Below are 12,483 nucleotides of genomic sequence, written 5' to 3' on the forward strand. Positions count from 1 at the left end.
ACAGAAAATACAGACCAATCATCTGGTGGGGGAAAACCTCTCCTCACCAAATTTGGTGGAGCAACTATTCTTCCAGAATAAACATCGATCATTTTCCCAGCTCTTAAAGGTTACAACGGAGAAAGGGGACAAGCACTGCTAGGAACTTAGGAACTAAAGTTTTAATCTTCGATCACAATGCATATAGAATAAACAACAGGTAACGCGGAAGCCTCCATGCCAAATAGCTAGCTGGTAACGATGCAGATACATGGTTCATCACGACCAGCAATAAAAAAGAACAGTTTTAAGTTTTTACAATCAATAGCAAGAAGCAGCGGTTTAGATTGTGTTAAAAGTAGTTTTCTGCTGTTTCAAACCAATGATATGAAGTAAAGAAATAAAGAATAAAAACGTCAGAAAATTCTAATATTACAAAGCACAAAGAGACATCGCAGTTCCAATTACAGGTCTCCCAAACATCAAAATTCCCCAGCATCATTAATCTCTTGAGCTCGGCGTCCCCCTCTCCCAGTCACTCCCATTTTGCGCACAGATTGCAGGAACAACATGACATCATGCATTTTTAACAGAAACAAAACACTAAAACGATAGACGTGAACATGAACAAAATCTGCAGATAAATGACATTCAAATCAGTAAGGAGTGTAGTAATACCCGGCCGGTGGTGGCCCCGTTCCATTGACAGGTGGCATTCCATAAGGCATCGTTGGCATAGGACCTGCATTGTAGTAACCACCACCGCTGATCTTGGCCAAACTAGCTTGACCTTGCATCCCATCCCTGGCATATTGCTGCCATGTCACCTGCTCCTGAACAAGCAATTGTTGTTTCTTCTCCATATCTGCCATTTGGACGTATGAAGGAGGTGGAACACACAGAGATGCTGCGAAAGGGTCCTGATTAACTGCCTGGACTGTTCCATCTGGAGCTGGCAGAGCTAAAACAGGTGTTGTACCATTCCCAGGCCCTGGTAACGCCACGCTACTAGCACTACCTCCACTCAGTTGAGCAGTGCCAACATGTTGCCTCACCATTCCCTGATCATACATTCCATTTAACAACAATGGATCAAACCCACCTCCCAAAGTTGCTTTCTGCTTCGATAAATTACTAGCAGTCTCAACCAATGCCAATTCCCAATCTGCCTTGCCAGCTTCAGCAGCTGGAGTCTGCCAGGCTGAGGTCACTTGGGGCTCTCCGTTAGATGGGAATGCTTCCCATGATCCGTTCCCATTATTGGCTGCTGGACCAGCAAACAAAGCCAAAGCCAACCTATTCCCTTGATCGTCAGCCGTGACAGCATCATCCCTCAAATTCACCAAATCCTCAGTAACCTGTGGTTTCTGAGGCCCGGGCTCCGTCTCCGGAGGTGGGGGAGGAGTAAAATCCTCCGGTGCAGGCAGGGCCTTAATTTCATTCATATCAGGCACAGGCTCCTCCTCTTGAGGCACAGGGGGTGCCTCCTCTTTCCTTTCCGGACTCTTAGGTCTCTTAGCTCTATCCCTCACAAACTCCTCTAAAGTCTCCAACAACTTGCCTGTAATCCTCTGCACTTCAGGGTACTCAGACGATCTCGCCACTCCAGTATCCTTACACCAATTATAAAACGCAATCAGCTCGTCAATCTGCTTCGCCGCACTAGCATAAGCATCAAAGGCCTTAACACAATCCGGATACTCCATATCAAAAAACTTATCGAGCAAAACAGCCAAAACCTCACATATATCCGCGTATAACTGAAAACTCTCTTTCACAACCGGATACAACGCAATCAATATCATCCTATTATTCTTGGCCAACCCCGTCGGCCTACATGACAAGAACCTATCCAGCAACCTCTGTAAATGTCCCATCTTCCCAAAAATCCTCTCCGGCTTCATTTCCCTCAACGGCGTTGCTGTCTTCTTCTCTTCCCTTCCTTCTCCGCCCCCCATCTCACTCATATCCCCATACGACCTCGTCCTCCTCGGCATCCCATACCCACTCCCCCCCCTATTATAATCCCCATTATACTGATCACTATACTCATAAGCTCTTGGCGGCGGCGACCTGAAATCACCTCTACCCAAATCTTCCCTGCCAAAACCACCCCTGCCTCCATAATATCTCTCAATTTCGCCACCATGAGCACTCCCCGCACCACGACTCCCACCGACACGGCCACCATCACCTCCTTTCCGTTCAAACAAGATCAATTCAAGTCTTTGATCCAAATACATCGCGAGAGTCCTAACAAAAGCCGAATGGTCCCAGGAACTCGAATGCGCTTCATCTCTAAAATCACTCATATTCAACAGCCGAGTACCTTTCCTAGTAGCATACAAAATCTCCTCTTGAAATAACGGATCTCCTTCGTTCAATAACCTATGAATAAGCATCAAAGTTTTCAACGCCACGATCCAATCCCGCGTTTTCCCTAACCTTTTCGAAACGAAAGACACACAAGCATGAACGTAACCGCGAGAATACGAAGTTAGATTCAAGATCTCGTGAATATATTTCTGATTCGGCGGATCATCGTCGTGGCTCGTTGCTTTCACGATTGCTACTTCAAGCTCTGGCGCCATGTTACTCGCTACTTTCGCGATACCTATGCTTGTTTGATCTTTAACGGTCCCAATCGCTTTTCGGATCGTGCTCGGCGCCATCTTGACCGTTGAGCTGGCAGGAGTAGACTATAAATGAGGATTTGGTTTATTTGGTTAATAGAAGTGATTACCGGTGTGTCGGATTTTGAGGTCGTTGGATCTGGGATCTGTTGAAAACGGCGTCGGATCTAATGACAATCCCTGTGCCGGGGGGGAGGGAGAAAGATGGAAAGTGTTTTTCGGGCGTGAGTTTGCAATTAGCTGTAATAATAACGATAAAAAGAAAGGTAGATTTAAAGAGGAAGTTGGGGTCCGGAGAGGACGTGGAGGAAGGAGAGGCGTTGATTTGATCAAAGATGTGGAGGAGGACAGCTATGGTAGCGGAAGTGTCTTGAGGGTGGGAGGGCTTTTGTCTGAAAGAAGCATGTCTCCGGGCTCTGTGTGTTTGTTTGTCGGAACGGAGTAAATAAATACTCGAAGAAAAGAGAATAGAAGAGGCCCCTCGATTAATTTGTTTTCTTCTGCTCAAAGAGGGTTTTTTAATTTTTTATTTTTTTGCATGGTAATATTGAAGATTTAATGGACTTTCAATATATACATATAGAAAAATTATATAAAGAAATTCTTACTAGCATTAATACTATTTATGTAATGATTATTTTTTTGTTGTATGTAATTTAGGAGGAATTACAGTAACTTTTTTATTTATGTATATATAAAATATTAGGATTCGACTTAAACTCTTTTGATGTCCAAGATTTCTTTAATTATCATTTTAAAGAAAAGGTAGTTAGATTAAAAAATTATGAGTAATTAGAGCAAATGTTTAAAAAATAAAAAAAATAAATAGTTAAATTAAATTTCTTAATATATAAAACAATAATCATGCCTATTACTAATATTATTTCCTAATTCTTTTAGCATCTTATACTATACCTTTTCTAATATGCATTTTGGGTCAAATAAAAGAAAGATTTTTGGAGTGTTTTTTAAAGGATGAAAAAAGGTTTTGTCAAATTTTTCAAAATCTTGATGTCATTATGGTTTTTTTAATTATTATTAATATAGATATTTGAATGAATTCGTATATATTTTAACATATATATTTTAACTAATTTTATAAGTTTTAAAATTAATAATTATATAAATTTTTAATTTGTGCACAAAAAAAGTGAAGGAATTTAGGGTTCAAAGTTAAACCAACAGATAGACAGATTTTGGAATAATTGTTATTAGTTGCTTGTTTATCCATGGGTAAGATTAATCCATCAAGAAAATTAATTTAGAAAGGGAGTTTTCCGGATGAATAAATATAATTATATTCCAATTTGACTTCTTAGTTTGTGGCATAATTGTCGGATCTGATAGGGCCACCCACTTCAAGAAAAGGAAAGGATTACTAACTTTTTATTGAATTGTTAGATTTAGTCCTTGTATTTTTCAAAATATAAAAATCAGGTCCCCTTAATTTTTTAAATAGAAAACAAATAAATTTTGATCAAAAACCTCATTTTACTTATTTTCCAGTTTTTAGTTTGATCATCAAAAGAAGCTATCAAAATAATTAATTTTGATATTTACAGATTTTATTAAGTAAAAAAATTTTAGATGTCTTTTCATATTTAAATTGTTTTAAAAAATTTATATGAGCTTAGAAAGTTTGGTTTTGAATTGATTTTTTTTTTTAGCTTTTGAGATCATAAAATGATTTATCGAAATATCTAGAATATTTTCTCTATATTTTAAATAAAAATTGAACTTTTAAATCAATTTTTTTTTTAATTTTTTAACCATCATGGTGCCTAAAATGTCATCTGCTATTTTTTAAAAGAAAAACAGGAGATTTTCCTAAACATGTTAGGCTACCAAGATCAGCTTGAGTGCTTGTACCTCTTTTTTAGGGTATAGTTTTAAATTTTTTTCTTGTTCATTTAATTTTTTATTGATTTTTTTGGTTTGTTTTTTTAAATTATTTATTTTTAATGATTTTCTTATATAATATTATTTAATTTAGTGCATAACATGTTTTTTTTTAAATTAATATATTTTAACCCCTTAAAATTTTTAAAAAAACTTAAGTCATCATTTGATTTTAAAAAGATTTTGTTTTGTTATCAAACTTTTAAAATACGAGATTATTTATTATTTTAGTTAAATGCATCACCAATATTATTTAAAAAAAGCAATTTGATGTTCAATATAGAAAAAAAGTCAAAATCATGTATGCTTGTTAATATATAATTAAATAAAAAATAATTTTAAAAATAAAAAAAACTATGTATTTAATATTTTTACTAAAAGAAACAATTATATAACCATCAACAAATAACAAGTAAAAAAACTAGTCAAAACTACTCGATGGCTGTGTTATTTTTGGCTGGGACAACGCGATGCATGCAAAGAGACTTATTTTCCAGTTTTTAGTTTGATCATAAAAAGAAAAAGTCGTTAGATTTCATTGGTAAAGAAAGAACATCGTTATTAATATAGATTTTAGCTATTAAAATAATTAATTTTGATATTTATAGATTCTATTAAGTAAAAAAAATTTAGATGTTTTTTTCATATTTAAATTGTTTTAAAAAATTTATATGAGCTTAGAAAGTTTGGTTTTGAATTGATTTTTTTTTTTAGCTTTTGAGATCATAAAATGATTTATCGAAATATCTAGAATATTTTCTCTATATTTTAAATAAAAATTGAACTTTTAAATCAATTTTTTTTTTAATTTTTTAACCATCATGGTGCCTAAAATGTCATATGCTATTTTTTAAAAGAAAAATAAAAAATAAAAATAGGAGATTTTCCTAAACGTGTTAGGTTACCAAGATCAGCCTGAGTGCCTGTGCCTTTTTTTAGGGTATAGTTTTAAATTTTTTTCTTGTTCATTTAATTTTTTATTGATTTTTTTGGTTTGTTTTTTTAAATTATTTATTTTTAATGATTTTCTTATATAATATTATTTAATTTAGTGCATAACATGTTTTTTTTTAAAAAAAATTGATATATTTTAACCCCTTAAAATTAAAAAAATAAATAATCAACTCATCATTTAATTTTAAAAAGATTTTGTTTCGCTATCAAACTTTTAAAATACGAGACTATTTATTATTTTAGTTATATGCATTACCAATATTATTTAAAAAAACAAATTGATGTTCAATATAGAAAAAAAGTCAAAATAACGTGTGCTTGTTAATATATAATTAAATAAAAAATAATTTAAAAAATAAATTTTTTTTATCAAATTTAATGAGATTCATCATCTAATTTATAGGATTGATAACTTAACTTTAATTATCTCAACTTTTTTTATTTTTTTAAATTAAGTATTTATATTTATATTTTCATCCTTCAAAATTTCTTTTTACATTTTCTTTCTAAAAACACATAAAATAAACCTATATATTTAATATTTTTACTAAAAATACAATTATATAACCATCAACAAATAACAAGTAAAAAAACTAGTCAAAACTACTCGATGGCTGTGTTATTTTTGGCTGGGATAGCGCGATGCATGCAAAGAGAAAAGGGATAGGAAGAGGGATACAAAGATGAAAAGCATCCGGTCACTACTAGCTTTAGTTGCTTTATACTAAAGAAATGAATGTGGGGGGAAAGAGTAAAGTGATTAAGACGAGTGGCAAATTAAGAACAATAATTAAAAAAATAAATCCACTTAATCCATGAACTTTTCTCTCTCAAACCCTTTGATTTAAGCATGGAAAACGTGAAATTAAAATAAAGGAATAGATCCATCCATGTTCTAATTAGTAATTACAATGTTCACTACTTTCTCGAGCATGCCCTCTCTTTTTTCTTATTGTTTTTCGATTTTGATGAACTCTATGTCCTTTGCACCACTTGAATAAATTTCCAATTATATGATCTCATCGTGATATCATGGTTGTTAGTCCTGTTAAGTGCTGCATTTTAACCATATTTTTTAAGATTTTAATTTTTTTTGTGTTTATAAATTATTCTGACGTGTTATAATAAAAATAAAATTTTAAAAAATAAAAAATATTATTCTAATGTATTTTCAATTAAAAAAATTTAAAAAATCAATCTTTATCATACTTTCAAATAAGTTTTAAATCCACCGTGTTTCAAGTAATCTCAATTGTTAAAAATCAAGAGTTGACCAAAAAAACTGTGTGTATTTATTGTTATTATGTATTATATATTTTGTTCATTTAATTTTTTATTGATTTTTTTGGTTTGTTTTTTTAAATTATTTATTTTTAATGATTTTCTTATATAATATTATTTAATTTAGTGCATAACATGTTTTTTTTTAAAAAAAATTGATATATTTTAACCCCTTAAAATTAAAAAAATAAATAATCAACTCATCATTTAATTTTAAAAAGATTTTGTTTCGCTATCAAACTTTTAAAATACGAGACTATTTATTATTTTAGTTATATGCATTACCAATATTATTTAAAAAAACAAATTGATGTTCAATATAGAAAAAAAGTCAAAATAACGTGTGCTTGTTAATATATAATTAAATAAAAAATAATTTAAAAAATAAATTTTTTTTATCAAATTTAATGAGATTCATCATCTAATTTATAGGATTGATAACTTAACTTTAATTATCTCAACTTTTTTTATTTTTTTAAATTAAGTATTTATATTTATATTTTCATCCTTCAAAATTTCTTTTTACATTTTCTTTCTAAAAACACATAAAATAAACCTATATATTTAATATTTTTACTAAAAATACAATTATATAACCATCAACAAATAACAAGTAAAAAAACTAGTCAAAACTACTCGATGGCTGTGTTATTTTTGGCTGGGATAGCGCGATGCATGCAAAGAGAAAAGGGATAGGAAGAGGGATACAAAGATGAAAAGCATCCGGTCACTACTAGCTTTAGTTGCTTTATACTAAAGAAATGAATGTGGGGGGAAAGAGTAAAGTGATTAAGACGAGTGGCAAATTAAGAACAATAATTAAAAAAATAAATCCACTTAATCCATGAACTTTTCTCTCTCAAACCCTTTGATTTAAGCATGGAAAACGTGAAATTAAAATAAAGGAATAGATCCATCCATGTTCTAATTAGTAATTACAATGTTCACTACTTTCTCGAGCATGCCCTCTCTTTTTTCTTATTGTTTTTCGATTTTGATGAACTCTATGTCCTTTGCACCACTTGAATAAATTTCCAATTATATGATCTCATCGTGATATCATGGTTGTTAGTCCTGTTAAGTGCTGCATTTTAACCATATTTTTTAAGATTTTAATTTTTTTTGTGTTTATAAATTATTCTGACGTGTTATAATAAAAATAAAATTTTAAAAAATAAAAAATATTATTCTAATGTATTTTCAATTAAAAAAATTTAAAAAATCAATCTTTATCATACTTTCAAATAAGTTTTAAATCCACCGTGTTTCAAGTAATCTCAATTGTTAAAAATCAAGAGTTGACCAAAAAAACTGTGTGTATTTATTGTTATTATGTATTATATATTTTTTAAAATATATTAAAATGATTTTTTTTTAATATTAACATATTAAAATCTTTAATAACTACTAAAAAATATTAATTTAATATTTTTAAATAAAAAATATTTTAAAAAATAAATTATAACTTGAAAACCAACACTTATATTTGAGGCTCTACTGATTACTTTTCTCTCGTCTAAATAAAAAATAATTTAAAAAATAAATTTTTTTTATCAAATTTAATGAGATTCATCATCTAATTTATAGGATTGATAACTTAACTTTAATTATCTCAACTTTTTTTATTTTTTTAAATTAAGTATTTATATTTATATTTTCATCCTTCAAAATTTCTTTTTACATTTTCTTTCTAAAAACACATAAAATAAACCTATATATTTAATATTTTTACTAAAAATACAATTATATAACCATCAACAAATAACAAGTAAAAAAACTAGTCAAAACTACTCGATGGCTGTGTTATTTTTGGCTGGGACAACGCGATGCATGCAAAGAGAAAAGGGATAGGAAGAGGGATACAAAGATGAAAAGCATCCGGTCACTGCTAGCTTTAGTTGCTTTATATTAAAGAAATGAATGTGGGGGGAAAGAGTAAAGTGATTAAGACGAGTGGCAAATTAAGAACAATAATTAAAAAAATAAATCCACTTAATCCATGAACTTTTCTCTCTCAAACCCTTTGATTTAAGCATGGAAAACGTGAAATTAAAATAAAGGAATAGATCCATCCATGTTCTAATTAGTAATTACAATGTTCACTACTTTCTCGAGCATGCCCTCTCTTTTTTCTTGTTGTTTTTCGATTTTGATGAACTCCATGTCCTTTGCACCACTTGAATAAATTTCCAATTATATGATCTCATCGTGATATCATGGTTGTTAGTCCTGTTAAGTGCTGCATTTTAACCATATTTTTTAAGATTTTAATTTTTTTTGTGTTTATAAATTATTCTGACGTGTTATAATAAAAATAAAATTTTAAAAAATAAAAAATATTATTCTAATGTATTTTCAATTAAAAAAATTTAAAAAATCAATCTTTATCATACTTTCAAATAAGTTTTAAATCCACCGTGTTTCAAGTAATCTCAATTGTTAAAAATCAAGAGTTGACCAAAAAAACTGTGTGTATTTATTGTTATTATGTATTATATATTTTTTAAAATATATTAAAATGATTTTTTTTTAATATTAACATATTAAAATCTTTAATAACTACTAAAAAATATTAATTTAATATTTTTAAATAAAAAATATTTTAAAAAATAAATTATAACTTGAAAACCAACACTTATATTTGAGGCTCTACTGATTACTTTTCTCTCGTCTCAATTCTGGCCTCTCACCACTACAAAACCTTTCATTTTCATGTAAGGTTCCACTTGCTTGCCAGCAAACAATTTTTTATAGAAAAAAAACCTTTTCTGTGGGAAAAGTTGGAAAACATATTCCACGTCTGGAAAATTATTATTTTTTATTAATGTTTTTAATAATCAATTATTGTACCACTAAGGTACGTAACTTGATGAAATACTCTTAGTTATTGTTTGAGAATAAAGAATGGAATAATGTGACTGCGAATAAAAAAATATATTCTTACTTTATAGGCATTTAGTTGAAATGAACTAAATGAAATTGGCAATAGAAAAGAAGAGTGGGAATAAAAATGAAAATTAAACATAGTTTATTAATATCTTAACTACTACCCTGATCTCTGTAATTATTATTATTATTAATATTAATTTTATTTTTATTTTACTATTTTTTATTACTTAATATTACATAAAAGTATAGTTTTTTTAAACATGATCTGATCTTAGGTTCTAGTTTTGGGTTTGACCAAGTCGTCTGAATTAATTTTTTTTTAAATCAAAATAATATTATTTTAGTATAAAATTAAAAATTAATTAGTTACAACTAAATTTTTGACCAAGTCTTACTAGTTTGATCGGGTTTTTCTAGGCTAATCGAATCTTGCTGGGTCACCCTCAAATTATATTCTAAAAATTGTAAGCACATGATCTCATCGTGATATCATGGTTGTTAATCCTGTTTAGCGCTGCATTTTAACCAATTTTTAAAGATTTTTAATTTTTTTTTGTGTTTATAAATTATTTTAATATACTGATAATTGAAATAAATAAAAAAAATACTATTTTAATGTATTTTCAAATAAAAAATACTTTAAAAATTAATCTTTTTTATACTTTCAAATAAACTTTAAATCCACCGTGTTTCATAACCTCAATTGCTAAAAATCAAGAATTAACCGAAAAAACTATATGTATTTAATGTTACGATGTATTATATTTTTTTATATTAATATATTAAAATTTTTAATAACTACTTAAAAAAATATTAATTTAATATTTTTAAATGAAAAATAAATAAAAAACATTTTAAAAAATAAATTATAACTTAAAAACAAACATGAGGCTCTCTCGTGTCAATTCTGGCCTCTCACCACTACAAAACCTTTCATTTTCATGTAAGGTTCCATTAGCTTGCCAGCGAACAATTTTTTATAGTAAAAAAACCTTTTCTGTGGGAAAAGTTGGAAAACATATTCCACGTCTGGAAAATTATTATTATTTTATTAATGTTTTTAATAATCAATTATTGTACCACTAAGGTACGTAACTTGATGAAATACTCTTAGTTATTGTTTGAGAATAAAGAATGGAATAATGTGACTGCGAATAAAAAAATATATTCTTACCTTGTAGGCATTTAGTTGAAATGAACTAAATGAAATTGGCAATAGAAAAGAAGACTGGGAATAAAAATGAAAATTAAACATAGTTTGATTGCTATAAGATGTTAGAATAAAAATGAGGAATGATAATACATTTTTTATAAAAAAATAATATATTATTTTTATTTATTGTATATAAACTATTTCATTGGTTATTAATATCTTAACTACTACCCTGATCTTTGTAATTATTATTATTAATAATATTATTTTTATTTTTATTTTAGTATTTTTATTATTTAATATTACATAGAAGTATAGTTTTTAAATATAGTTTGATCCTAGGTCTGGGTTTTGGGTTTGACTAGGTCGCCTTGATTAATTATTTTTTTTAAAAAATCAAAATAATATTATTTTAATGTAAAAATAAAATCAACTAGTTACAATTGAGTTTTTGATCAAGTCTTACTAGTTTGACCGAGTCTTTCTAGGCCAATCAAGTCTTGCTAGGTTACTCTTAAATTTTTTCTTTCTTTATTTTTTTTAAACCCAACTTAGTTCTAATTCTATATCAATTAAATCTTAAATTGAATTCCAAAGATAAATTGAGTTTTAAAATTATACTCAAAAGATTATAAATACCAGCCTTTTATTTTATGATTTGTTTTTATTTTCTTGGGAGTGAATCCTATTTAATTTCCAGAGCGCTTTCCACGAGTAGTTGTGAGGGGATAATATTAAGATAATATATTTTTTTTATTTTTTAAAATTTATTTTTAATATTAATATATTAAATAAAATAATATTTTTTAAATAAAAAACACATTAAAGTTCATCCACAAACCTCCACTGAAACCAATCCAGAAAGGGCTGCTCATAAAATGACAATAACAGAAACATCTACGGAAACTTTCTATATAAACAATACAAAACACTTTTGATGCGTCTCTACATGAGATTTCAACGCACATTACTCATATGATCCAACAAAAGCAACGAAGGTGATAGATGCCATAACATCAAGGAACCCTTTTCGATGAGGAAGTGTTTGAAGCATTATACTTCTTTTCAATCATGTCATCTAGTCGATTTGATTTGTTGTGAATCTCATGACTACATCCAAACAAGCCCTTTCAAAGTAAAAGATGAAAGGGAACTAGCAAAAGGTATGCATTAAAGTAGGGCTGGGTTTCCTTGGGATGGTGGAGCTGATCAATTTGGTTCTCTTTTAACATTGGATGCCCAAAAAATGTGTTTTTCCCCAAATGTGTTCTTGTTTGATTGACAATTAATAATTCATTCCTTCTTGTTGAAGGTGATTAAACAAGGCTAGAGCACAGAGAAGCATCCACTAGATACCTCCTTTTCTTTTATAACTTTTGGAGGGTTTCCCTGCAATGGAGGGGTTAGAGCACTCAGAAGTTGGCAAATCTTTAGTTACTGTTCATGTCGAATTTGCATAATTTCTTGCATGAAATGATTGATAATCCATTTTTACTACAACCTTCGGATTTCTCTACCGACAAGCATATAATAGTGCTTTCACTTTCAGAGCAATAAAACCCCATTTAGGCCATCACCATACATGGTTCTTTCCCTTGAATCACCATTCTTTCTAGGCCCATCAACAGTTCTAAACATACGGTGCAAAAAGAAAAAGAAAAAAACAATCACACGATGACCGATTCCCTGCTTCCC

At 29.1% G+C, this 12,483-nt stretch overlaps 1 protein-coding gene across 1 annotated transcript; it reads right to left on the reverse strand.

Annotated features, from left to right (window-relative positions):
- Positions 1–213: 213 nt before the first annotated feature.
- On the reverse strand, positions 214–3,091 carry LOC105134030 (epsin N-terminal homology (ENTH) domain-containing protein / clathrin assembly protein-like protein). The gene has a single exon (XM_011038262.1). It carries the CDS (start codon positions 2,649–2,651, stop codon positions 636–638), a length of 2,016 nt encoding a protein of 671 aa, XP_011036564.1. The 5' UTR covers positions 2,652–3,091; the 3' UTR covers positions 214–635.
- Positions 3,092–12,483: the final 9,392 nt, after the last annotated feature.

Source organism: Populus euphratica, unplaced genomic scaffold (assembly GCF_000495115.2).
Source record: "Populus euphratica unplaced genomic scaffold, PopEup_1.0 scaffold40.1, whole genome shotgun sequence".
NCBI lineage: Eukaryota > Viridiplantae > Streptophyta > Magnoliopsida > Malpighiales > Salicaceae > Populus > Populus euphratica.

Bases quoted from the DNA above. Each gene is read 5' to 3' on its own strand.
- LOC105134030 (XM_011038262.1), bottom strand. From the start codon at position 2,651: ATGGCGCCGAGCACGATCCGAAAAGCGATTGGGACCGTTAAAGATCAA.